Genomic DNA, 24218 nt, shown 5'->3' with positions numbered 1-24218 from the left:
GGAAGGCGTAGCGCGTTGATTGACAGCTCCCCGCGGCGGGAGGAAGCGAGCCATGGCGATAAGCCACGCCCACCAAGTAATCAACCAATCAACAGATACGTCACGCTCATGTGACCACGCCCACACAAAACCACGCCCATATTCGCTGTCAATCACAAGCCCCACCCCCTTTAACACCACCCCGTCAAAACTTAGCGGTTTTCGGGTTTTTTTTAATAAATTTATTCACAAAACCCCCCGGGGCCGCTCGGGCTGCGGCCGCACCCCCCGCACCCCCCTTGCCGCGGGGTCCGGGGGGTTCCCGAGGGAAGGGAAGGAGGGGTTCACCCCCCCCACCTCCCTCCCCCCAAACCCCTAGACCGGGGGTCCGGGGGTGGGGAGGGGTCTCAGGGTCTGCGGCCGGGGGGCTCCTCCAGCTCGTAGAACAGCACGTAGCCCTCGCTGGACGGCACCTGGTTCTCGCTGATGGGCGAGACGCTGCGGGGGACACCCTCAGCACCCACGGAGGGGGCTCGGAGAGGGGTCCCCGGGCAGGGTGGGGGGCTCGGATTGGGGCGGGGGGCACTGACCGGGAGTCGTTGTAGACGCGCCAGCCGGCCGGGTCGCGACAGAAGGCCGTGTAGTGACCGTAGTGGACGCTGCCCGAGTGGTTGCACAGCGCGTACAGGCTGTAGACGGGGCTGCCTGCAGCAGGGTGGGGTGGGGGTCGGGCTGAGCGCTGTCCCCCTCCTCCCGACCCCACAGCACCCCAAAAATTGCACCCGGAATTCCCTCCTCACCCGCCTTCTCGCTGGCGAATTCCCGCAGGTTGAGCTGCTGCAGCGGGAAGTCCACGAAGACGGAGCATTTCTTGATGGAGTAGCGAGTGGTGGAGAACCGGTTCAGGTCTGCTGAGGGTTAAGGGAAAAGGGAGGATGGAGGGGTGACCCCTGAACCTCCCCCAGCCCCCCAAAAAAAACCCCAAAAAGCTTTGTGGGGTGCAGATTCCCAAAGGATACGGAGCACCAGGATGCGTGGGAAGCGCTGGATCGTCAACTTCTTGGTGCTCCGCGTCCGCTGCCGGCACTTGTCACACACCTGAGGGGACAGGAGGGTCAGGGAAGGGCTGGGGGACAAACTGGGGGGGCTCTGGAGTTGGGGGGGGGAGGGTCCATCCTCTCACCGGGGCGTTCTCTGAGTCCAGCTCCTCCTCCTTGGTGAAGAGGCTGAAGCAGTCGTGGAGCGAGACTTTCCCCCCGGCAAAGCTTTTCTGGAGGTCACGGGGGGAATTTGTGGGGTCAGGGGGGAATTTGGGAGGGTCTGAGGGGTTTGAGGGGTGGTCTGAGGGGTTTTTGGGGATCTGAGGGGTTTTTGGGGATCCTACCTTTGGGATGGGCAGCGAGAGGTCGCAGAACACCTCGAAGGTGGTGGAGCGGTAGCCGCAGGCCTGGCACTTGAGGCAGCTCTTCAGCTGCCCCACAAAGAGATCTGGGGGGGCAAAGGGGCACTCAGGGAGGGCACTCCTAGAAATTTTGGGGTCCTGGAGAAGGGGGAAGACCCCCACTCCCAGAGCTCACCCACGATCTTGCTGTCCTCCCTCTCCAGGTAGCGTTTCCACATCTGGTTGGCGCGTTCGTCGTCGCTGCCGGGGGTGACATCGGGGTGGGGGGAGTGAGTTGTCCCCAAAACCGGGGTCCCCCCTGCCCACCAACCCTCCCCCCCCACCCTCACCTGAGCGTTTCGGGGTCCTCCAGGGCCGGGGGTCTCCGCGTGTCCGACAGGATGCTGGGGGTGCGCCGGCCCTTCCTGTTGATCTCCACGTGCAGCCGGTCCATGAAGAACTTGAGGAATTCCTGCGCGTCCTGCTGGCTGCACGGACGGGGCGGGGGGACACACTCGGTGACCACCCGCCCAGGAGAGGAGGGTGGGGGGGTCCCCAAATTGTTTAGGGGGGTTGTTGGGGGGGGGTGGATTGTCTCACCTGTAGCCTGTGAAGGAGGGGACGTATTTTTGGAACACGGCCTTGAAGCGCCCGGGGTTGACGGCCTCGGAGGAGTCGGGGTGCCAGAGGGCGGCGATGACATCGGCGAAGGCTGCGGGGACACGGCGGGGTCAGCTCCCCCCCCCCGGGGGGTTATGTAACACTCCTCGGGGGGCTAAGGGGGTTTTTTGGGGGGCTGTCCCACCTTCGGTGAGCTCCTGGGGGGCGCGGGGGCCGGGGGGCTGCTCCTGCTGGAAGTCCCGGCGCAGGCAGTAGTCCCGCAGAGGTTTGGTGCTGCTCAGGCACTGCAGCACCGCGTTCATGAAGCACTGCGGAGGGGACATGGGGACATCCTGGGCTGGGGCAGGTCACCAAGGGGACCCTCAGGGTGTCCCCACTGCTGTCCCAAGTGCCCTGTGGGGGGATGTGATGTCCCCAGGGGGAATGGGATTGTGGTCACAGAGCCCGGGGGACACCAAGGGACCCTTAAAGGACAACAAAAGGAGCCCCAAATCCCTCCTGCACCCCAGGACAGAGGGACAGGAGGGCTGGGGACCGTGGGGACAGCGCTGTGGGGATGGGAGTGTGACATCCCAGCAGGACAGGACCGTGGCCACCGAGCCTGGGGAACCCCAAATCCCTCCCACACCCCAAAAAACAGAGTCCCGGAGGGAGGAGCCAGGTGGCCACGGCCACTTACCGTGTTGCCCAAATTCCTGAGGCCGACGTGGCCCGAGCCCAGCAGCAGCGTGTGGTGGGTCTGAGGGGACAGCGAGTGACACACCGTGAGCCGCGCCCCGCCTGCCCCGTCCCCACGGCCGTCCCCCGCCGCCGGTGGCTTCACCTCGCCGGTGACCAGCAGTAGCCCCATGACCGCCGTGTGCACCACGGACTCGGAGATGTCGGTGGCCCGACCCTGGAGCTCTCGCCGGGTCACCAGCGAGCGGTGCAGCTTCCGCGGCAGCTCCACCAGCGTGGCTCCCTGTAGCCCCGGCATGGTGGCCACGGCTCTGGGGGTGGCACCGGCGGGACCGATGGCACCGCTGGCAGCCACCGGAGTGTCCCCTCCCCCTCTCAGCTCATTAGCTGATCCGATTCCCCCGGCTATTCTGGGCCCGCGAGGGAGGCTCATCCCGGGGGGATTAATTAGCCGGAGCTGCCCCGGGGGACAGCGAGAGCTCGCAGGGGTGTCGAGGTAAACACCCCCCCCCCCCCCAAAAAAAAACCCCCTCCCCAATTTAAATCCAGGGGTTTCGGGGATTTGGCGGGGCTGTGGGACCCCCCAGTGTCAGCGCTGGGGACACGAAGAAGGGGACAAGGCCGTGTCGCGGTGTCGCGGTGGGATTTTGGGGATTACGATCGCCCCACACGTGGCCGGGCAGGTGAGGGATGGGGCAGGGGGGGAGGCGGATGCGGAAACGGGGAGGGCAGCGGCCACCCCCGGCCACCTCAGTGCCACCCACAGGGGTGGCACCGGTCACCCGCGGCCACCTCAGTGCCACAAGGAGCGGCACTGGTGACCCGCGGCCACCCCGGAGCTCTGGGGGACAGCAGCGACCCCTCCCCAAAACTGGACTGGAGCGGGGACAGGTGAGACCGCCACCACTGTCCTCACCCACCCTGGCGATGTCACCGACTCTGAGAGCGGGGACAGCGTGGGGGTCGCAAGGTGTCCCCAAGACTGGGGACAGCGTGGGGGTCGCAAGGTGTCCCCAAGCTGGAGAGAGTGTGGGGGTCGCAAGATGTCCCCAAGCTGGGGACAGCGTAGGGGGTCTCAAAAGGTCCCCAAACCTGGGAACACCGCGGGGGTCTCAAATCGTTCCCAGAGCTGGGGACACCGCGGGGGTCTCAAAATGTCCCTGAGGCTGGGGACACCGCGGGGGTCTCGACACGTCCCCAAAGCTGGGGACACCGCGGGGGTCTCCACGTGTCGCCGAGGCCGGGGACACCGCGAGGACCACGCCACAACCCCCCCGCCCGCCCCAGGCTCTTACGGCGGCCGCCTTGTCCTCGGTCCGGCCGGGCGCGGGGCTGCCGGGGCCGTGGCCGTACGGGGGCTCGGTGCGGGTTCGGGGGCCGCCCTCGGGGCGCACGGAGAGCAGCGGCGGCGTGGCCTTGCCGTCGGGCCCGGGTGCCACGGTGACCCTGCGGAGCGAGGAGCTCCTCCGGAGCGCCAGAGCGCCCGCGCCCAGCGGGTGCCCGCAGTCCCTGAGCACCAGCCGGCTCAGCGCCACCGCCACGTCCTCGGCTCGGCTGGGGACACCGCCGCCACCGCCGCCGCCACCTCCCTGGCTCAGGTCCCCGATGCTGATGGATTTGGAGCGGGCCAAGTTGCTCCGGCGCCGCTCGGCCGCGCTGGGCAGCGAGAAGGAGGCACTGCCGGGCACCTGCGGGGCTCCCCCGGGCACCCTGACACCGTGATCGGCTTTCACCGGCCCCCGGCGACCCCCCGGCCCGCGGGGAGCGGGGTCCCCCCGTTTGGCCGCCCGGCCCCGTTCCAGCTCCAGCTTCTTGGGGCGGGGGTCTTCAGGGGGCGGCGGGGGCCGGGGGGGGCAGCAGGCGCAGTTTGGGGGCCGGGGACAGCCCGTTGGGGGCCGCATGGCGCTCCTGGCTCAGCGCTCGGTGGCCGCTGGGCAAGCGGGCGCCCGGCCGGGGCTGTGCGGTCACCACGGCTCCGGGGTCCCTGGCGCGGCCCAGGCGGTGCTCCGAGGCCTGGGGCATGGCGGGGCCTGCGGGGACAGCGACAGGCTGGTGACAAGGGTGGCAGGGTCGGGGGGGGGGTGTGGCAGAAGGGGAGGGGACAGAGGGACCCACCTGCTCACAGCCCCCTGCGCCCGGCGGCCGGACACAGCGTCCCGTCGGCGGGGGCCCTGCGGGGAGATGGGGGGGACATGGGGTCACCGGGGGGACCCCAAAACCTCAGGGGGACCCCTCAGCTCCATGCAGGCTCCCGGTGAGTAATGGAGGGGTGCAGAGAACCGGGAGGTGCGTCCCACCACCCAAAGCAGTTCTGCACCCCGAGAATAGCGCAGAGGACAAGGGGGGACCCCAAAATCTAAGGGGATCCCCCCAGTTCCATGCAGGCTCCCAGGGAGTTACAGAAGGGTTCGGACCACCGGGAGCTGTGTCCCCCCACCCAAACCGAGTCCTGCTCCCCGGGCCGGGGGAGGTGATGGGTGGTCCCGGAGGAGCGGAGGACAAACCCCCGCTGTCCCCCCGGGTTAGGGCGGGGGTCGCGGCGGGGAGGAGCCCGGTGGGGGCGGCCAGGCCGCTGGAAAAGCCCCCAACCCCTCCGGCCCGCGACCCCCGGGCTCATCCCCTCCGCAGTCCCTGGTCCCCCCCTTCACTCCCCGGGCCCTGCCCCGAGCTCCCCAACCCAACCCAGGGACCCCCAAAAGGAGCTTCCTGCAGCCCCCTCCCCCAAATCCCTCTCGGTCTCCCCCATCACCCCCCGCCCATCGGGCCCCGCCCCCCTCTCCGGGCCCAGGGTCCCTCACTGGGGGTGTCCCCTGCCCCCCCTCCCCGCAGCCCCCCCCCCCCCGTACCAGAGCCCCCCTTGAGATGTCCCCGCTGCCCCCCCACCATCATCCCGGTACCCCCCCGCCCCCCGGGGCCCTGTCCCGCACCCCCCGCCCGGCCTCGGGGCTCCCCTGAGGGGGGGTGTCCGCTGTCCCCGAGCCCCCCCAGCCTCAACCGACACCCCCCTGCACCCCCTGCGCCCCTCGGCGGGGTCGCCCCGCGGTCCCCCCGCACCTCCCGCGGGCCGCCATGGCAACAACTCCCGCCGCACCCGCCGCCATCTTTGTTCCTCCCTCAGCCGGCCCCGCCCCCGGCGGCCTCGCCGGCGGCTCTGCGCACGCGCCGCCCTCCAGGCCACGCCCCCCAGACGGCGCGTCGCCATGGAAACCGCGCGGCGTCTTAAAGGGGCCGCAACCCGCGCGGGTTTTCTGTAGGGCAGCGATAAGGGGGGGACGCCGGGGGGGGACAAATCCCCTCCGTGCCACCCCCAAAATAACAAACCGCGGCTAAATCGGGGTTGAATTTTTATTGGGGAGCAGCAGCGAAGCGGTGGGGAGGGGTGGGAGCAGCTGGGAGGGGAATGGGGGGGGTGCCACCCCCCGCCAAAGTCCCTCCGTTGGTCACTTGTCCTTGTGCTGGATGAGGCCCTTGGAGATGAGGTCCGGGATCTCCACGGCCAGCCAGGGACCGAGCTGTGGGGACAGGGGTCACTGTCGTGGGGGGCAGTGTCACCCCCCCCTTGATGTCACAACATCCTCCCCCCACGGGTGACAGCCCCCCCCCAGTGCCACACCCCCCCCAGGGGTGACACCCCCCTATGGGTGACCTCCCCATACCCCCCAAGGTGTCACCTCTTCCTGGTGTCCCCACATAGGTGACACTCCCCAGTGTCACCCCCCCCCTGCTTACCCCCAGGGCCATCAGATGTGCCAGCCCGAATTTGGGGACGTTCCTGGCCCACAGGGGCTTGAAGTGGTCACTGAGGCAGATCTTGCCTCCCCTGTGGGGTGAGGGACCCGTCAGCCCCGCCCTGGGACCACCCGGGATCCCCCCCAATCCCCTTTGGGGCAGGAGGGACCCATCAGCCCCGCCCTGGGACCACCCAGGACCCCTCCTCAGGAGATCCCCCCTAAACCCTTGACCCCTCCCCAGGCCCCCTCCCAACCCCAAGACCACCTCCAGGCCCCCCCAGCCCCAGAACCACCCCCCAACCACCTCTCAAAGCCCTTGGACCCCCACTAAGACCCCCCCAGGACCACTCTTCTAACCCCCAAACCCTCCCCAGGACCCCCCTCAGCCTCAAGAACCCCCAAATCCCCTTACAAAGACCCTCCCTAAGACCCTCCCCATGACCCCCCCCAGACCCAGGACCCTCCCCTAACTCTGAGACCCGCCTCAGGACCCCCCCACGACCCCTCCCCATGACTCCCCCAGCCCCAGGACTCCCCCCCGGCCCCCCCAGACCCACCGGTACATCTTGGCCGTTTTCCCGTCCAGCTCGGGGATGGCGATTTCGGGGGCAGTGCCCGGGTACGTCACTGGGATCTGGGGGGGGTCAGGAGGGGTCAGCACTCCCCTGTGAGCCCCCCACAACCCCGGGACCCCCCCCAGAGGAGCCCCCTCCTCACCTCGAACTCGATGTTGAACTCGTACTTGAGCAGCTCGTGGACGTACCAGCACCTGCCGAACCACCTGCGGCAAATTGGGGGGGCCCGGGACCCCCTCAGTGCGGGGACCCCCACCCTAAAGCACCTCAGACCCCCCCCAGAGCCCCTCAGCACCCCCTGGGACCCTCCCCATATCCCTCAGACACCCCCAAAGCCCCTCAGCACCCGCTGGGACCCCACCACAAATCACCTCAGATCCCCCCAAATCCACTCAGCACCCCATTGGACCCCCCCCGATCACTGAGCAGCCCCCCCAGGACCCCCCCTCATGTCCCGGGACTCCCCCCAGTGCCATTTTAGGGTCCCGGGAGCCCCCCCCCCGCTTCCCTCCCCCGGTTATGGGACCCCCGGGAACCGGAGCAGCCCCGGAATGGGGAAGTGTCACAATCCCGGGGACCACTGGAGCGGAATGAGGGGGTCCCGGCGGGTTCTGGGGGGGTCCCGGAGCCCCCTCCCCACTCACCGGGTGCCCTCGGGGTTGGACTCCAGGCGGAACCAGTCGGTGTCGGCGCGTTTGTTGTTCTCCACGTACTGTGGGGGGGACACCGGCGGGGTCACAGGGATGGGGGACACCGAGAGGGGACATCGGGAATATCGAGGGGACACTCGAGGGGGGTACAGGGGGTGGGGGACACGGTGGGGAACGGGCTGGGGGGAGGCAGTAACGGGATAACGGGGAGGATCGGGGTGACACCGGGGGACACCGGGGGAGGGTCCGACACCGGAGAGAGGGGGGGAGAACACCGGGAAGAATTCGGGCCTGAGGACGGGGTGAACAGGGGGACACATGGGGGAGGATCGGAGGTGAGACCCCAAGGAAGGGACAGGGAGGAAGGGCTGAGGGGACACCGAGGGGAATCACGGCGGGGACAGCGATCGGTGACACCGGGAGGGACACGGGGGTGGCCTGAGAGGGAACAGCGAGGGGAAAACCGTGAGGGGAAAACCGTGAGGGATGAGAACACGGCGGGAGCACCGAGGATGAACGGAACCACAGCCAAGCGAGAAACGTGTGGAGAAGACACGGCCGGGCCCCGCTGACGCACCTGTATGAGTGCCCGGTACTCCTCACGCAGCCGCTCGGCCCAGCCCTCACGGTCCCGCGGCCCCGCCGGGGCCCGCAGCAGCGGCAGCTCCGCCACCGCCCGCCGCGCCGCCGCCTCCGCCATGGCCGGGCCCCGCCATGCCGCCCCACCGGAAGTGACGTGGCGCCACCACCGCCCGGCCCCGCGCCGCCATCTTCTGTCAGGGAGTGGCGGGAAGGCGACGCCGACGTCGCCGCCATCTTGGGTGAGGGCACGCCCTGCGCGTGAGGGCGCGGCGCCGCCGCCATCTTTAGTGCTGGCAGATGGGAATGAGTTGGTCGAGGCTCAGCAAGAGACGCCCCCCCCGACAGGCCCAGGGACCCCCGACAGGCCCAGGGACCCCCGACAGGCCCAGGGACCCCCGACAGGCCCAGGGACACCTCCCCACCCCAGGGATCCCCTCCCCACCCCAGAGACCCCCGGCAGGCTCAGGGACCCCTCCCCACCTCAAGAACCCCCGACAGGCACAGGGACGCCTGCCCACCCCGGGGACACCCTGACAGGCCCAAGGACACTTCCCACCCCAGGGATCCCCTCCCCACAGTGACAGGGACCCCTCTGTGAGGCCCAGGGACATTCCCCAGCATCAGGGACCCCCACACAGTCCCTGCAGCCCAAATGACATCCATATCCCCAGGGACCCCCCCCCCAAGTCTCTCTGACACCCCCTCAAAGCCCCAGAGACCCCCCCCCCAGCCCCAGGACCCCCTGCCCTCCCCAATCCAAGGACACGCTGGGGGGCTCAGGGCTTTATTTGGGGGTCTGTGATGGGCTCAGGGCTCTATCGGGGGGCCAGGGTTGGGGGGCTGTGTTGGAGTGGGAGATTTGGGGGGGCACTCAGGGCTATGCTGGGGATCCCACGATGGGCTCAGGGCTGGATTGGGGTCCAGAGTGAGGGTCTCAGGGCTGTATTTGGGTCCATCTCGGGGGTCTCAGGGTGTATTTGGGGTCCATGTGGGATCTCAGGGCTGTTTTGGCATCCATGTGGGGTCCAGGGCTGTATTTGGGGTCCATCCCAGGGGTCTCAGGGTGTATTTGGGGTCCATCCCAGGGGTCTCAGGGTGTATTTGGGTCAACATGGGATCTCAGAGTGTATTTGGGGTCCATCCCAGGGGGCTCAGGCTGTATTTGGGTCCATCCCGAGGCTCTCAGCGCTGTTTTGGGGTCCACCTCGGGGGTCTCAGCACAGTTTTGGGGTCCACCCCGGTGGTCTCAGGGGCTGTCCCCCTGCCCCTCATCCTTGCCCAGCCTCAGCAGGGACGAGAAGAGCCCCAGCACGTTCTTCTGCAGCTCCCGGGCCAGCGGTTCCAGCTGTTTGTTGGCCCGGTCCAGGTATTGCCTGTAGGACACGGGGAGGGGTCAGAGAGACACGGGGAGGGGTCCCGGGCAGGGGAGGGGGTCCCAAGCCCCCCAACCCCCGTACTCGGCCTGGCTGCGCAGCTCCTCCGCCCGCAGCTTCTGCGGGAGCTCGCGGGTCACGAACTCGGAGAAGCTCTGGAAGTGGCGAGTCAGGAAATCCTCGCTGGCCGCGGGCTCCGAGCCCTCGCTGGCCACGTCTCGTCGGACCAAGGCGGCCCCCAGGCGGCCGGCGGCGAGCAGGAATAGCAGGGTGGCTACCGGGATCTTCATGGCTAGTGGTGTGGTGTGGAGGGGGGGAGACACTGGGATGGGATTTGGGGGAAGGGTGGCATTCCTGTCCCCAAAATCTTGTCACGTTCCTGCCCCACAGCCCCAGCCCAGCCCTACAGGAGCTGCCAGCCCCACACCCTCATCCCACCCCATTCCTGCCCCACAGCTCAATCCCAGCCCCATAGCCTCGTCCCATCCCAAACCCACACCCCAATCCCGATCCCACGCCCCGATCCCAATCCTGACCCCAATCCCGACCCCACACCCCAATCCTGACCCGAACCCTGACCCCACACCCCAACTCTGACCCCAATCCCGACCCCACACCCCAATCCTGACCCCACACCCCAATCCTGACCCCAATCCCGACCCCACACCCCAATCCTGACCCCAATCCTGACCTCACACCCCAATCCTGACCCCACGCCCCAATCCCAATCCTGACCCCAATCCCGACCCCACACCCCAATCCTGACCCCAATCCTGACCCCACACCCCAACTCTGACCCCAATCCCGACCCCACACCCCAATCCCCGCCCCACCCCCTGTCCCCATCCCCGTCCCCTCTCACCTGGGCAGGTGCCGGTGCAGCTTTGGGGTCCCCCCCTGCCCCGGCCCCGTTTTTATCCCCCCGCAGCCCCCGCCCCCAACCCGGGCAAACACGGCGGGGTCGAGGGGCAGCGCGGGGGGGCCCCGTGTCCCCTCCCGGGCCTGTCCCCGTGTCCCCGAGGGCCGCGAGGGGCCGGTGGCCGCGGGATTGGGGCTGGGGGGACGAAGGTTGTCGCCTGCGATGTCACTGACCCTCGGCCCCCCGGCGGGGGGGGGGGACAGTGGGGACACCCCGGGCTGGGGCCAGCGCTGGGGACACGCGGGCAAAGGGCACTGGTGGCGTTGGCGACAAAAGGTCGGAGTCCCCCTGGTCACCTGTGGGGATGGGGGACATGGGGACAGCCCAGGGGACAAGGTGGGGGGGTGGCGACAGAGGTGGCGCAGGGAGGGGACAGTGGGCTGAGGAGATGGGGACAGAGGGGACATGGCGGGGGACACAGGGAGGGGACGTGTGGGGACGTGGCCAGGAGGGGACAGGGATGTGGGGAGGGGACAACGTGGGGCAGGGGACATGAAGGGAATTGGGGGGCCGGGGGTCCAGAGATGCGGGAAGGGGACACGAAGGGAGTGTTGGGACACAGCCAGGACGGTCCAGGCATGGAGGGGTGACATGGGACACGCGGGTGGGGACAAGAGGGGACATGGAGAAGGGGGTGGGAGAGATGGCTAGGAGGAGGGAACATGAGGTGGCGGGAGTCCAGGGATGCGGGGAGGGCACACGGGGGACATGGAGGTCACAGGACAAGGGGGACACGCGCGGGTTTGGGGACACGCGCGGGACAGGAGGGTGGCGCGGAACGCGCCCGCCACGGAACGTCTCCGCTCGGGTGCGGGGGGTCCGGAGGGGTCGCATTCCGGAGCGGCCCCGCCCTCCCCGCTCAGCCAATGGGCGGCGCGCGTTGCCCGCGGCCAAGATGGCGGCGGCGCGCCCCCTGAAGGCGCTCCGGGCGGCGCCGCCCGCGATGGCGGCGGCCGGCGGGGGCCCGTAGGGGCCATGGGCAACGCCGAGGGCCGCGCTCCGCGCCGGGCCGAGCCCCGCGGAAACCCCGGCAGCTTCGATGAGCTGCACCGGCTCTGCAAAGGTGCGCCCGGGGACAAGCGGGGCTGTGAGGGGACAGCGGGGCTGTGGGGACAGCGGGGCTGTGGGGACAGCGGGGGTGGCAGCCCTGTCCCTTGGGGGGCTGGCCTGGGGATGTCCCCAGAAAGGGGTTGTGGGTGTCACCTGAGGGGTGACAGCCGTGTCTGGGGGGTCTCGGGGTGTCCCAGGGGGGTGACAGCTGTGTCTGAGGGTGACAGCCGTGTTCGGGGGTTCTTTGGGTGTCCCAGGGGGGTGACAGCCGTGTCTGGGGGGTGACAGCCGTGTCCCCAGGCGGGTGACAGCCGTGTCCCCCCAGAGGTGTTCCCGCCGCAGATGGAGGGGGTGAAGCTGATCGTCACCAAGACCCTGAGCAGCCACTTCCAGGTCGGAGAGGGGACACATGGGGACCTGGGGGGACACGTGTCCCCCCTGTGCTGTCCCCTGTGACCCCTGGTGTCCCCACAGGTGACACACACGGTGCACATGAGCACCCTGGGCCCCTCCGGCTATCGTTTCAACGCCACCTACGTGGGGGACCGCCAGCTCGGGCCCACCGAGGTGACACCGCGGGTGACACCGGGCTGGGGGGGGTGGCCTCGGGGGGCCTTGGTGGCCTCAGGTGGTCGCAGATGTTGTCACCCGTTCTGGAACCTCGTGGTCACCCCGAGGCCACCGATGACCCCAGGGCTGTGGGCTCGTTATGGTCATCTGTGACCCCTGGTCGCCCTAGGGTGGTCAGTGGCCTTGGGTCATGGGTGGCCATGGGGTGAGGAGTGGTCCCAGGTGACCTTGGGGTCATTGGTGGCCCTGGGGTGGTGAGTGACCCCAGGGTGGTCAGTGGCTTTGGGGTAATGGTGGCTTCAGGGACATGGGTGGCCCTGGGGTGAGGGGTGGTCCCAGGTGACCTTGGGGCCATTGATGACCCTGGGGCCATTGATGACCCTGGGGTCATTGGTGGCCCAGGGGACATTGGTGGCCCAGGGGACATTGGTGGCCCTGGGGTTTTGGGTGGTCCCAGGGGTCATTGTTGCCCTCAGGCCACATTGGTGGCCTCGCTGTGGCCCGGGGCTGTTGTGATGGCCCTGCCAGCAGCAGCACAGAGCCCTGGTGGCTCGGCGGTGGCTCGGCGGTGGCCGTGCCGGGGCTGTCCCCACCGTGGCTGTCCCCACGCCCACGCCAAGTGTCCCCAGGTGTTCCCCACGCTGCTCGGGGACATGGACAGCGCCGGCAGCCTCAACGCTCAGGCCCTGCACCTGCTGGGCGAGCGCCTCCGCGCCAAGGCCGTGTTCCAGGTGAGCCCCGCACCTGTCCCACCCTGCCGGGGCCACCCCCGCGGGCCACCCCCCGGTGTCACCGCTGTCCCCCGTGTCCCCAGACGCACCAGGCCAAGTTCGTGACGTGGCAATTCGACGGCGAGTACCGCGGCGACGACTGCACGGCCACGCTCACGCTGGGCAACCCCGACGTGCTGGGAGGCTCCGGTGAGCGACAAGCGCGGCCGTGTGGCCCCGGGTGGCCTCGTGGGGACGCCACTGAGGCCACCGCGCTGTCCCCGCAGTGATCGTGGTGGCCCATTTCCTGCAGAGCGTCACCGCCCGCCTCGTGCTGGGCGGCGAGCTCGTCTACCACCGGCGTCCTGGCGAGGAGGGGGCCATCCTCACGCTGGCCGGCAAATATTCAGGTGGGGACGCTTTGGGGACGCGTTGGGGACACTTTGGGGACGGCCCCAGCGGTGTCACCTCAGCGCTGGCTCTCTGTTGCAGCCCCCAACTGGGTGACGACGCTCAACGTGGGCTACGGGGGGGCTCACGCCAGCTACTACCACCGGGCCAACGAGCAGGTGCGTGTCCCCTGCTGTCCCCAAAGTGTCCCCGGTGTCCCCACGCCCCCCCCCCACCCCGTGACCGCGGTGTCCCCACCCAGGTGCAGGTGGGGGTGGAGCTAGAGGCCAACACGCGGCTGCAGGAGACCAACTTTGCCTTCGGCTACCAGCTCAACCTGCCACGAGCCAACGTCGTCTTCAGAGGTGGGCCGGGCTCCTGGTGGCTTCTGTCCCCAGCTGTCACCTGCTGGTGGCGCTCAGCTGTCCCTCCTGTCCCCCTCAGGGCTCCTGGACAGTAATTGGAGCGTGGGGGGGGTCCTGGAGAAGAAGTTGCCCCCCTTGCCCGTCACGCTGGCCCTGGGCGCTTTCCTCAACCACTGGAGGAACCGATTCCACTGCGGCTTCAGTGTCACCGTGGGCTGAGGGGACACTGGGGACAGCAGGGACAGCGTGGCATTGTCCTGCTCAGGGAGCCACCGGGCCGGGCCGTGCAGGTGCCACAGGGACACGGCGGGCTGGGGACAGCGAGTGACAGCGCCACGGGGGGGCTGGGGGTCCCCAGTGCCACCCTCTGGGGGTGGCTGCTGCCACAGGGGTCCCCGTTGTCCCCAGTGCCACCCTCTGGGGGTGGCTGCTGCCACAGGGGTCCCCGTTGTCCCCAGTGCCACCCCTGGGGGTGTCTGTCACAGCGGTTTGGGGGTCCCCATTGTCCCCAGTGCCACCCCTGGGGGTGTCTGTCACGGGGATCTGAGGGTCCCCATTGTCCCCAGTGCCACCCCTGGGGGTGTCTGTCACGGGGGGCTGGGGGTCCCCGTTGTCCCCAGCGCCATGGCTGCCGTGCCTCAGTTTCCCTGCGGCGACACACCCGGCAGCCCGGATAAATAAAGGAGCTTTACTCTGTGCCCGGCGCGGACTGGGGGTGACATTAAGGGACCCGGGGGTGACATCAGGGCTCAGCTGATGATCTCGGAGAGCAGCGGCGTCATGGCCGACAGGTCCGTGATGTGCAGGATCTGCCGCGTGTTCTCCACCTTCAGCGTCTGCAGCTCCGTCAGCAGCAGCAGCAGCTTGGCGTACAGGAACCTTGGAGGGGACACAGGGGACAGCCAGCAGGGCGTGGTGGCCGTCCCCTACCTCCCTGGGGACAGTGCCAGCACTCACCTGCCCTCGCCCGGGGGGTGCTGGTGGTCGATGTAGCTCTTGAGGGTCAGCGCCACTTTCTCCTGGAACTGATCGATGACATCGCGCTGGGCGATGCCAGCGTGGTCTGGGGAGGATTTGGGGTGACATCAGCAGCGCTTTGGGGACACAGGGATGTCCCCGTGTCCCCCTGGGGTGGCTCACCTGGCGAGAAGAGCAGCATGGCCTGCAGCAGGGCGTACTCGGCCTCGTGCAGCCGCAGCCGCCGCAGGCTCTCGTGGAACTTGAGCAGCGGCTCCAGGTAGACCTGCTGGAATCCGGCTGTGGTGGTGGGGAAGGGAGGAGAACCCCAAAATCCTGGGGTTAGGGTGGGGAGCACCTCTGGTATCGGATCCCTGATGTGTCACCCCTGCGGGGGTTCCTCGGGCACTCCAAAGCTCCCCAGGCAGCCCCTTCCGAAACCTTTTCCCTTCTCCAGGTGGAATTTCCCCAAATTTCCAGCCCCTGGCACAGCTGGAGGCTCTGTCCCCTTGTCCTGTCCCGTTCTCTGGGATCAAATTCCCCCTGGAAAAGCCCAAAATTCCCCCTGGACCCCCCGTTTTCTCCAGGATCAGCTCCCCCAGGATTTTCCATCCCAAAATCCCGCCTGGATCCCCCTTTTTCTCCAGGTTGAGCCCCCCCAGGATTTCCCAGCCCTTTCCCTTCCCTGGACACTCTCCAGCCTTTCCTAAACTGAATAAGCAGAACTGGACACAGCCAGGGGACAACCCCTTGGTGGCCACACTGTCCCTGACCCAGCCCAGGTGCCACACCTGGCCACACCTGGCCACACCTGGCCACACCTGGCTCGGGTCCCTTTGTGTCCAACCTCTCTGTCCCCACCCCGGGGGGTCGTTGCGACAACACAGGACCCTGCTCTTTGTCCTGCCACCCTCCTGTCCTTGGATTGTCCCCGCACAGCCGTGTCCCCAGGTGTCCCCAGGTGTCCCCAGGTGTACCCAGGGCCCCGTGGCGGATGGTGTAGCAGCGCTGGCCGCACTCCCAGGCTTTGGTGTCGGCGTTGAAGACGGTGTTGAAGCGGATTTGGCAAATCCCCAGCGTGGCCCCTTTGAGCAGCGAGATTTGAGTGTCCAGGGACAAACTCCTGGCGGGGAGGCGACAAGGCCACACGTCAAGGGACGTCGGGAGGTGGCACTGGGAGGTGTCCCCGCCCCGTCCCCACCCCGCGCACCTGAACACCGGGATCTCCTTGGCGAATTTGATCACCTGCTGGATCATGAACGTGCTCAGGTCGGCGAACTGCGGCAGCAGCGACACCACGTCCGGCAGAGCGTCCTCGCAAGGCGACAGCGACAGTCCCGAGGGGACATCCGAGCCGGGAGGGCTGGGCACGAACAGGCGCACGGCGGGCTGGGGACACGTGGGGACAGGGCAGGGTGGCTGCGGGGACAGGCGGGACATCTTTGAGGACAGGCGGGACATTTCTGGGGACAGTCAGAGCGTCGTGGAGACACTCAGGACATTCTCGGGGACAGTCAGGACATCTTTGGGGACAGTCTGGGTACACGTGGGGACAGGCAGGGCATCGTGGGGACAGTCAGGACATTCTTGGGGACAGTCAGGACATTCTCAGGGACAGTCAGGACATCTTTGGGGACAGTCTGGGTACACGTAGGGACAGTCAGGATATTCTTGGGGACAGTCAGGACATTCTCAGGGACAGTCAGGACATCTTTGGGGACAGTTGAGGCACCGATAGGAACAATTGTGTCACTGTGGGAAGAGGCTGGGACACTCAAGGGGACAGTGGGGACACTCAGGGCACCCTTGGGGCCATCTGGGTCACCTTTGGGGACAGCCAGGACACCCACAGGGGTGGCCAGGGCGCCCATGGGCATGGCTGGGGCAACCATAGGGACAGGGGTGTCACCCCAGGGGTGTCACCCACAGGGACAGGGATGTCACCCACAGGACAGGGGTGTCCCCAGCTCACCCAGCAGTGCATGAACTGGGAGAAGCTGGAGTCGAAGGTGCGCTGGTGGGCGGCCATGAGGAGCTCGATGAGTTCCTGCTGCTCGCCCGTCAGTCCCGCCCGCTGGCCCTGCTGGCCCTGCTGGCCCCCGGGCTGGCCCCGCTGGCCCCGCAGTTCCCGTCGCCGCCTCAGCGCCTCCTCCGACATGATCACTGCCATCCGCGGTCCCGCTGTCACCGCCGGCACCGGCGACAGCGGCGACAGCGTCCAGAGTGCCGTGATGTCGCTCCCCGCTGTCACCTCCCTGCCGCACCCACTGGTGCCACCTCTGTGCTGTCCCCTCCCCTTTCACCCCAGCCGGGCCGCTTCTCTCTGTCCCCTCCAGGTCCCCTTTGTCCCCTCCGGGTGCTTCCCCTCTTCCCTCGTGTCCCCGTGGGGTGTCCCCTCCATCCCCTCCCCCGCCACGTCCCCTTTGTCCCCTCCGTGTCCTCCCTCCCTCTCTGCTCTGTCCCCCCCGGTGTCCCCCGTGTCCCCCAGTGTCACTCACTGTCCCTCCTCATGCCCACGTCGAGGCACTTCTGGAGGCGACAGGCCTGGCATTGTCGCCGCTTGGCCTTGGTGACAGGGCAGCGCCGCGCCAGGGGACACGTGAAGCGGACACCTTTGATGACAGAGCGCCTGCGGGGACACGGCCACTGTCACCGAGTGTCCCCACTGTCACCGAGTGTCCCCACTATCACCGAGTGTCCCCGGACACGGTCACTGTCACCGAGTGTCCCCACTGTCACCGAGTGTCCCCATTGTCACCGCGTGTCCCCAGACACGGCCACTGTCACCGAGTGTCCCCGGACACGGTCACTGTCACCGAGTGTCCCCACTGTCACCGCGTGTCCCCAGACACGGCCACTGTCACCGAGTGTCCCGTCTTGTCCCACCCTGTCCCCGTCCATGGGATCACTCTGTGCCACCCCTTCCCAGCCCGTGGTGTCCTGTCCCATCCTGTCACCGCATCCCGTCCTGTCCCCTCGTGCTGTCCCCTTGTCCCATCCCGCCTTGTCCCTTTGTCCCATCCCACCCTGTCCCACCCCTCTCACCTTGTCCCCAACCTCCCCCACCCTGTCCCCTTGTCCCATCCCGTTCTGTCCCCGCGCTGTCCCCTTGTCCCACCCCACCCCGCTCTGTCCCCTCGCTGTCCCCTCGCTGTCCCCTCGCTGTCCCCTCACCTGAAGAAGCCCTTGCAGCCCTCGCAGCTCATGACGTGGAAGTGGTACCCGCTGGCCCTGTCCCCACACACGGCGCACACTTTGTCCCCGTCGGGCTCCGTGTCCCCAGGGGGGTCCCGGGGGCGGGGGGTGCTCTCTGTGTCCGGGGGGCTGGGCAGGGACACGGCTGGGGACACGGGGACAGCGGGGGGGGGTGGCACAGCCGGCACCGGTCCGTCCCCTCGAGTGTCACCTTGTCCCGCGGCGCTGTCACCCACGTGCACCCTCCCGTCACCGCGGTGTCCCTCCAGCAGCGGTGCTGTCACCCGCGTGTCCCCGTCGCTTCCCGAGTGTCCCCTTTGGTCCTTGCGTGTCCCCGCCGGTCCCCAAGTGTCCCCGTCAGCCCCCCGTGTGTCCCCTGCATTCCCCGAGTGTCCCTGCTGGTCCCTGCATCCCCCTCCTGTCCCCGCGTGTCCCCTCCTGTCCCTTCCTGTCCCCTCCGGTCCCCGCGTGTCCCCTCCTGTCCCCTCCTGTCCCCTGCATTCCCCTCCTGTTCCCTGCATTCCCCTCCGGTCCCCGCGTGTCCCCTCCTGTCCCCTCCTGTCCCCTGCATTCCCCTCTGGTCCCCGCGTGTCCTCTCCTGTCCCCTCCTGTCCCCTCCTGTCCCCGCGTGTCCCCTCCCGTCTCTTCCTGTCCCCTCCGGTCCCCGCGTGTCCCCTCCTGTCCCCTCCTGTCCCCTGCATTCCCCTCCTGTTCCCTGCATTCCCCTCCGGTCCCCGCGTGTCCCCTCCTGTCCCCTCCTGTTCCCTGCATTCCCCTCCGGTCCCCGCGTGTCCCCTCCTGTCCCCTCCTGTCCCCTGCGTGTCCCTTCCTGTCCCCTCCCGTCCCTTCCTGTCCCCGTCGGTGGCGGTACCTGAGCCGGTGTCCCCCGGTGCTCTCGGTGACGGGGGATTGTCCCCACGCAGTGAGGGGACAGCGGGTCCCGCAGTGTCCCCTCCTGTCCCCACGTGTCCCCTGCGGTCGCTGAGTGTCCCCTCCATTGGCGCTGTGTCCCCGCCGGTCCCCGGAAAGGCCCCGTGGAGTTTGAACCTTGAACTTGAGCGAGGCTGCGACAGGCGGGGACACACCGCGGGGCGGAGGGGACAGGTGGCACCTGAGGGGACACGGGAGCACAGGTATGGGGGGACAGAGGGACACGGGGACAGGTGGGCGACACGACGTGGTGACAGGCAGGCACGCAGGGGACAGCCAGAATGTCACCCGTGCGTGCTGAGGGTGGCACCGGGAGCGACACGGTGATGGCCGCGCTGTCACCGCTGTCCCCACGGGAAGGTCCCTGTCACCAGCCCCACGAGGGGCACCGGCAGTGTCCCCATGGCGGGGTCCCCGGGCAGCACCTGTGTCACCCTGTCCCCAGGTGTCACCTCCCCCACATCAGGAGGGTGGCACTCGGGGGGGGGGGGGGCTCAGGGTCACCACGGTGCCACCACATTCCCTGAGCTCCCTTGTGTCCCCTCGTGTCCCCCAGTGTCCCCCAATGTCTCTCCAATGTCCCCAGTGTCCCCCAATGTCCCCAATGTCCCCCAGTGTCTCCCAATGTCCCCCAATGTCTCTCCAACGTCCCCCAGTGTCCCCTAATATCCCCCAATGTTCCCCAATGTCCCCTAATGTCCCCAACGTCCCCTCGTGTCCCCAATGTCCCCAGTGTCCCCCAATGTCCCAAATGTCCCCCAATGTCCCCCAATGTCCCCAATGTCCCCAATGTCCCCCCGTGTCCCCCCGGGGCCGTCGCGCCTGGAGCGGGGGGGGGCCCCCGAGAATCCCCACGAGTGGGCGTGTCCTCCACTGACCACACCCCCCTCTTCCCATTGGCCGAGCGCTGCTGTCAATCAAACCCCGCCCCTATAAAAGGCGGCGGCGGCAGCGCCGGCCCCGCACTGAGCGGCGGCGGCGGCGGCGGGCGGGATGAGCGAGGTGGGGACATTGGGGGACATTGGGGGACATTGGGGGACACCGGGGTGGGCCAGAACACACCGGGACAGACCGGCAGGAGCGGTTCGTCCCTTTTCCCGTGGTTTTCAGCCCCGAGCAGGGCGAGGAGCAGCGCTGGGAGTGGGGATGGGACGAGGATGCCGCAGCCCGGGGAGCGTGCGGGGACCACGGGGACAATTTGGGGACTCCGGAGCACCGGTGTCACCTCCCCTTTCCTCCAGGGCTCCTCTCTCTTCTCCCCCATGAGCCCCACTCCGCCTGGAGTTTGGGGGGACCCTGGGGACAATGGGGGGACTCTGGGGACAGCGGAGCCCCTGTGTCACCCCTCCGGGTCCCCTCTGTCCGCAGCGCAGCCCCCATGACCCCCCCTTGGAGGCGGAGACCCCCGGTGGGCAGCAGCAAGGTGAGGACCCCTGGCACAGGTGGGGCGCGGGTCCCCGCTGTCACCGCTGTCACCGCAGACCCCAGGCTCCGTGTCCCTGTCCTTGCCTGGGGGTGGCGGGGTGTCCCCAGCGGTCCCCGGGGTGAATCAGAGGGTGCCAGGCTGTCCCTTGTCCCCCGGGGGGATGGCACGGTGTCCCCCTGAGTGTCCCCAGAGTGAGTCTGGGGGTGCCAGGATGTCCCCAAAGATGTCCCCGAGTCCCCCTGGATGTCCCCAGGGTGAATCTGGGGGTGCCAGGCTGTCCCTTGTCCCCCTGGATGTCCCCGGGGTGAGTCTGGGGGTGTCCCCAAGGATGTCCCTGTCCCGTGTCCCCCCTCGCCAGCCAAGGCCGGTGACCCCAAGAAGGAGGAAGAGGAGGAGGAGGAGGAGATCGACATCGACCTGAGCGCGCCCGAGACGGAGCGCGCCGCGCTCGCCATCCAGGGCAAATTCCGCAAATTCCAGAGGAGGAAGAAGGAATCGGGGCCCTGAGAGGGGGTCCCGGGACCCCCCCAAACCTCGTGGGGACCCCCCTGACCCGAGCGGGGACCCCGAGTGACACGGGGGGGGGGACACAGCCGGGTGTCACCCGCAGGGGAGGTGGCGAGGGGGTGAGGTGGGGCCCCCCGTTTTCCTGGGAATTCCCATTTTTTCCCTGAGAATTCCCAATTTTTCCTGGGAATTCCCATTTTTTCCTGGGAATTCCCAATTTTTCCTGGGGGTCCCCTCATTTCACTGTCCCGTGGTGGCGTTGGGGACACGCGGAGGGGGGGGGGGGGGGACGACACACCGATGTCCCCAAGCGAGGGGAGCCCCGAATTGGGGCAGGGGTCTCGCTGCAGCCCCCAACCCAGAAAATCGGAGCTCCCCACCCTCCTGTCACTGTCACTGTCCCCTCCCCAAGAAAGGATTTTTGTCCTGTGCAAAGAATAAAGTGTGAGGAAGAGGAAGGTCTGGGGGTTCGGGGAATTTGGGGACAGGGGGGACCCCAAGGGTGGGTGGGGGGGGTTTGGGAAAGGCTCCAGCCCCCCCCCCCCCCCCAGAATCCTACCTGGGATTTAAAGGATTTCCAGTGAAATTCCCAGGAATTTCTCACCCAAAAGTGCTGGGAGGGGTGGGGATAAAATCAGAGAGATTTGGGGGGGTTGAGGCCGATTTTTGGGGGGGTTCACAGCCGGGTTTTGGGGGATTCGCAGTCGGATTTTGGGGGAATTTGGGGCCGAATTTGGGGGATTTGCAGTCGGATTTTGGGAGATTCGCAGCCAGATTTGGGGGGGGTTTGCAGCCCGATTTTGGGGATTTCGCAGCCGGATTTGGGGAACATTTGCAGCCGATATTGGGGGGTTCACAGCCGGGTTTTGGGGAATTCGCAGTCGGATTTTGGGGGGATTTGCAGCCGAATTTGGGGGGGTTCGTAGTCGGATTTTGGGGAGTTCGAAGCTGGGTTTTGGGGGAGCTCGCAGCCGAATTTTCGGGGGATCGCTGCCGGATTTTGAGGATTTCACAGCCGGATTTGGGGGTGTTCACAGCCACGTTTTGGGGGAGATTTGCCGGATTTTGGGGGGGGGGGGGTGATTCGCAGCCGGATTTTTTGGGGAGGGGTTCGGGAAGGGCCGGGAATGCCGCGGTCCGGTGCAGAAATAACTCCTTGGAAAGAAAAACAGAGCCCGGGGCAGGGCCCAGGGGACACGGCGGGGTCGAGCTGTGCTGACTTATTAGGGAAAGAAAGGACAAAAATCCCGGGGGGACACCGGGGGGGCACCGGGGGGGGGGCACCGGGGGCCGCTCCGTGCCCCGTTCCCTCGTGGGAGCGACAATTCCCGCCCTGCTCCGTGCCCCAAATGTCCCCAAATGTCCCCAAATATCCCCCCCCCACCACCACCAGGGTCGGGGCTTCTGTGTTAATTATACCTCTGTGTTAATTACAGCGAGCTTTAATTAACGGTGGGTGGCGCTGAGGTGGCCTCGGGGACAGCCACCATCCTGTGCCACCAGGTCACCCTCGAAGTGTCACCTCCTTCCCCCCCCCCCCCGAGGGTGACAGCGACGTCCCCGTCCCGTGGGAGCTCCGTGAGTGCTCGGACACCCCCGGGGTGGGGACAGTGACAGTGGGGACAGTGACGGTGACAGCCCGGAGGGGACACGGGGCTCTCCCGGAGATGTCAGTTTTATTAATGGCACCACGGGGACAGGGAGGGGACAGGGAGGGGACAAGGGCGTAGAAAAACGCGTTTGGGGGATGGTGGGGGGGAGGGGGGGGGGGTCCGGCCGCAGCCTCGCCCCCTCCACGGGGCTCCGGCCGGTTTTTTTTTTTGGGGGGGGGGGGGGTCCTGGGGGTTACGGGGGGTTAATGGGGGCGACAGGAGGCGACAAAAGGGACGGGGCCACCCTGCGACGTCATTTGGGGTCGGTCGCGGGGAGAGACGAGAAAAGGAGCAAAATTTGGGGGGGGGGGGGGGGGGGAGGGGAGAGGGAGAGAAACCCCCCCCCACCACACCCCGAATTCGGGGAGGGGGGAACCGACCCCAAATCCGCTGGTTTCGTGCTCAAAAAGGAGAAAATTCCCTCCTCGCCCGGAGCTGGGGCAGGGAGAGACCGAGGGACGGCAGGGCTGGGGGGGACCCAGAATTGTCCCCAGCGCTGTCCCCAAGGCCGGGGGGGGACCCGAGGCGAGGACCACACCCCGCTCCTCGCCGGGTCCCGAGCCTGGAGGGGCCGGGGGGGGCGGGGGGTGAATCAGGAGCCCCCCGAGTTGGGTTTGATGATGCTCAGCAGGGCGTTCTTGAGGCTGCCCCGGCTCGGGGAGCGGGCGGCGGGCGGGGGCGAGGCCTGGGGCTCCCCTCGAAGCTCCATCTCGATGGTCATGATGATTTTGGGGGGCCGGGGAGTCCCCCGTGCCCGGTGGCCCCCCCGGGGGTCCCTCCCTGCCCGCTAACCGCTATTTCCTATCCTTGCGTGACTCGCCCGCGCCTCCTTTGGCTTTCTTGGAGCTGCGGCCGTGGTCCAGCATGGCGTAAAGAACGGGGGCCTGGGGGGACAGAGGGGACAGGGGGGACAGGGGGGCTTCATATCCTGGCCCTGGGGACAGCAGGGACAGGGGGGCTTCACCTCCCGGCCCCGGGGACAGAGGGGACAGCAGGGACAGGAGGGACAGGGGGGACTTTATCTCCCGGGACAGAGGGGACAGGGGGGACAGGGGGGCTTCATATCCTGGCCCTGGGGACAGCAGGGACAGGGGGGCTTCACCTCCCGGCCCCGGGGACAGGGGGGACACGGGGACAGTCCCGGCGCTCACCTGCCGGCTGCGCTTGGAGCCGTCCTTGGCCGAGCGCTGCAGCTTCCCCTTCTCCATGGCGCTGGGATTGATTTGGGGGAAAAAGGGTTAAAAAAAACCGGCACGGGGTGAGGGAATGTGCTTGGGGCCGGTTCGGGTCGGTTCGGGCTCGGTTGGGGTCGGTTGGGGTCGGTTGGGGATCGGTTCGCGATCGGTTTGAGTCGGTTAGGGATCGGTTCGGGCTCGGTTCGGGGTCATTTTGGGGCCTGTTCGGGTCGGTTCGGGGCCGATTTGGGGCCGGTTCGGGGCCAGTTCGGGGCCGGTTCGGGCTCGGTTCGGCTCGGTTCGGGGCAGGGTCGGGCTCGGTTCGGGACCGGTTCGGGCTCGGTTCGGCTCGGTTCGGGGCAGGGTCGGGCTCGGTTCGGGACCGGTTCGGGCTCGGTTCGGGGCCGGTTCGGGGCCGGTTCGGGCTTGGTTCGGGGCGGGTTCGGGCTCGGTTCGGCTCGGTTCGGGGCCGGTTCGGGCTCGGTTCGGCTCGGTTCGGGGCCGGTTCGGGTCTCACCTCAGCCGCCGCTGCAGGAGCGCCTGGCGCCGCTGCCAGCAGTAACGGGTGACGTAGCCCAGGGCCACCAGCACGGCCACCAAGAGCAGGACCCCGCCGATGACAGAGCCCAGCACGACCCCGTAACGGGTGGGCACTGCGGGGACAGGGACACCGTGTCACCCCCAGAACAGAGTGACACTGTGGGGACAGCGGCACCGTGTCACCCCCCGGGACTGAGTGACACTGCGGGGACAGCGGCACTGTGTCACCCCCGGGAGCCGGGAGGGGACAGGGACACCGTGT

The 24218-nt window shown here is 67.9% G+C and overlaps 7 protein-coding genes across 10 annotated transcripts in view; 2 read left to right on the top strand and 5 right to left on the bottom strand.

Annotated features, from left to right (window-relative positions):
• Positions 1–196: 196 nt before the first annotated feature.
• USP21 (ubiquitin specific peptidase 21) lies at positions 197–5788 on the bottom strand. The gene is given in 15 exon segments (XM_088154650.1): positions 197–477; positions 570–684; positions 780–887; positions 999–1077; positions 1163–1249; positions 1364–1467; positions 1557–1621; positions 1711–1848; positions 1961–2072; positions 2166–2289; positions 2661–2720; positions 3955–4509; positions 4511–4689; positions 4775–4830; positions 5714–5788. Coding segments are annotated over 13 exon segments (1809 nt in total). The 5' UTR covers positions 4682–4689; positions 4775–4830; positions 5714–5788; the 3' UTR covers positions 197–386.
• Positions 5789–5990: 202 nt separating this feature from the next.
• On the bottom strand, positions 5991–8350 carry UFC1 (ubiquitin-fold modifier conjugating enzyme 1). Its single transcript, XM_014891329.2, has 6 exons — positions 8193–8350; positions 7610–7677; positions 7108–7171; positions 6948–7024; positions 6389–6479; positions 5991–6171 (listed from the first exon to the last, which is right to left on the bottom strand). Exons 1-6 carry the CDS (start codon positions 8313–8315, stop codon positions 6100–6102), a joined length of 495 nt encoding a protein of 164 aa, XP_014746815.1. The 5' UTR covers positions 8316–8350; the 3' UTR covers positions 5991–6099.
• Positions 8351–8965: 615 nt separating this feature from the next.
• Positions 8966–10561, bottom strand: APOA2 (apolipoprotein A2). Of its 2 annotated transcripts, none has more exons than XM_088154647.1 (3): positions 10433–10561; positions 9655–9862; positions 8966–9570 (listed from the first exon to the last, which is right to left on the bottom strand). In XM_088154647.1, the coding sequence occupies exons 2-3, from the start codon at positions 9858–9860 to the stop codon at positions 9444–9446; spliced, it is 333 nt and encodes a 110-aa protein (XP_088010773.1). In that variant the 5' UTR covers positions 9861–9862; positions 10433–10561; the 3' UTR covers positions 8966–9443. The 2 variants fall into 2 exon arrangements, with proteins under 2 accessions (XP_088010773.1, XP_088010775.1); XM_088154649.1 differs by having other exon boundaries at positions 9655–9892; positions 10433–10456.
• A 792-nt stretch (positions 10562–11353) lies between these two features.
• On the top strand, positions 11354–14272 carry TOMM40L (translocase of outer mitochondrial membrane 40 like). 3 transcript variants are annotated; one of them, XM_014891284.2, is made up of 9 exons: positions 11354–11552; positions 11865–11932; positions 12014–12106; positions 12739–12840; positions 12924–13029; positions 13107–13229; positions 13312–13388; positions 13472–13574; positions 13654–14272. In XM_014891284.2, exons 1-9 carry the CDS (start codon positions 11465–11467, stop codon positions 13791–13793), a joined length of 900 nt encoding a protein of 299 aa, XP_014746770.2. In that variant the 5' UTR covers positions 11354–11464; the 3' UTR covers positions 13794–14272. The 3 variants fall into 3 exon arrangements, with proteins under 3 accessions (XP_014746770.2, XP_088010772.1, XP_088010771.1); XM_088154646.1 differs by having other exon boundaries at positions 11402–11552; positions 11840–11932; XM_088154645.1 differs by having other exon boundaries at positions 11402–11552; positions 11828–11932.
• NR1I3 (nuclear receptor subfamily 1 group I member 3) lies at positions 14249–19106 on the bottom strand. Its single transcript, XM_088154643.1, has 9 exons — positions 18598–19106; positions 17706–17871; positions 17030–17160; positions 16504–16694; positions 15742–15950; positions 15509–15654; positions 14715–14831; positions 14532–14637; positions 14249–14453 (listed from the first exon to the last, which is right to left on the bottom strand). Exons 1-9 carry the CDS (start codon positions 18722–18724, stop codon positions 14324–14326), a joined length of 1323 nt encoding a protein of 440 aa, XP_088010769.1. The 5' UTR covers positions 18725–19106; the 3' UTR covers positions 14249–14323.
• Positions 19107–19599: 493 nt separating this feature from the next.
• Positions 19600–21047, top strand: PCP4L1 (Purkinje cell protein 4 like 1). Its single transcript, XM_088181050.1, has 3 exons — positions 19600–19658; positions 20025–20079; positions 20441–21047. Exons 1-3 carry the CDS (start codon positions 19650–19652, stop codon positions 20587–20589), a joined length of 213 nt encoding a protein of 70 aa, XP_088037176.1. The 5' UTR covers positions 19600–19649; the 3' UTR covers positions 20590–21047.
• A 1692-nt stretch (positions 21048–22739) lies between these two features.
• The window catches only part of MPZ (myelin protein zero), a 2960-nt gene continuing 1481 nt past the window's right edge, over positions 22740–24218 (bottom strand). The window contains exons 2-4 of the mRNA XM_088181011.1: positions 23934–24069; positions 23393–23453; positions 22740–23125 (exon numbers count right to left, since the gene is read on the bottom strand). Of these exons, the coding sequence (XP_088037137.1) occupies positions 23036–23125; positions 23393–23453; positions 23934–24069 (287 nt within the window). The 3' untranslated portion in view covers positions 22740–23035. The remainder of the gene's footprint in view (positions 23126–23392; positions 23454–23933; positions 24070–24218) is intronic.

This window comes from Sturnus vulgaris, chromosome 31 (assembly GCF_052056855.1).
Source record: "Sturnus vulgaris isolate bStuVul1 chromosome 31, bStuVul1.hap1, whole genome shotgun sequence".
NCBI classification, from domain to species: domain Eukaryota; kingdom Metazoa; phylum Chordata; class Aves; order Passeriformes; family Sturnidae; genus Sturnus; species Sturnus vulgaris.
Note: the sequence above shows the minus strand (reverse complement) of the source record. Positions and strands in the feature narration are given on the sequence as shown.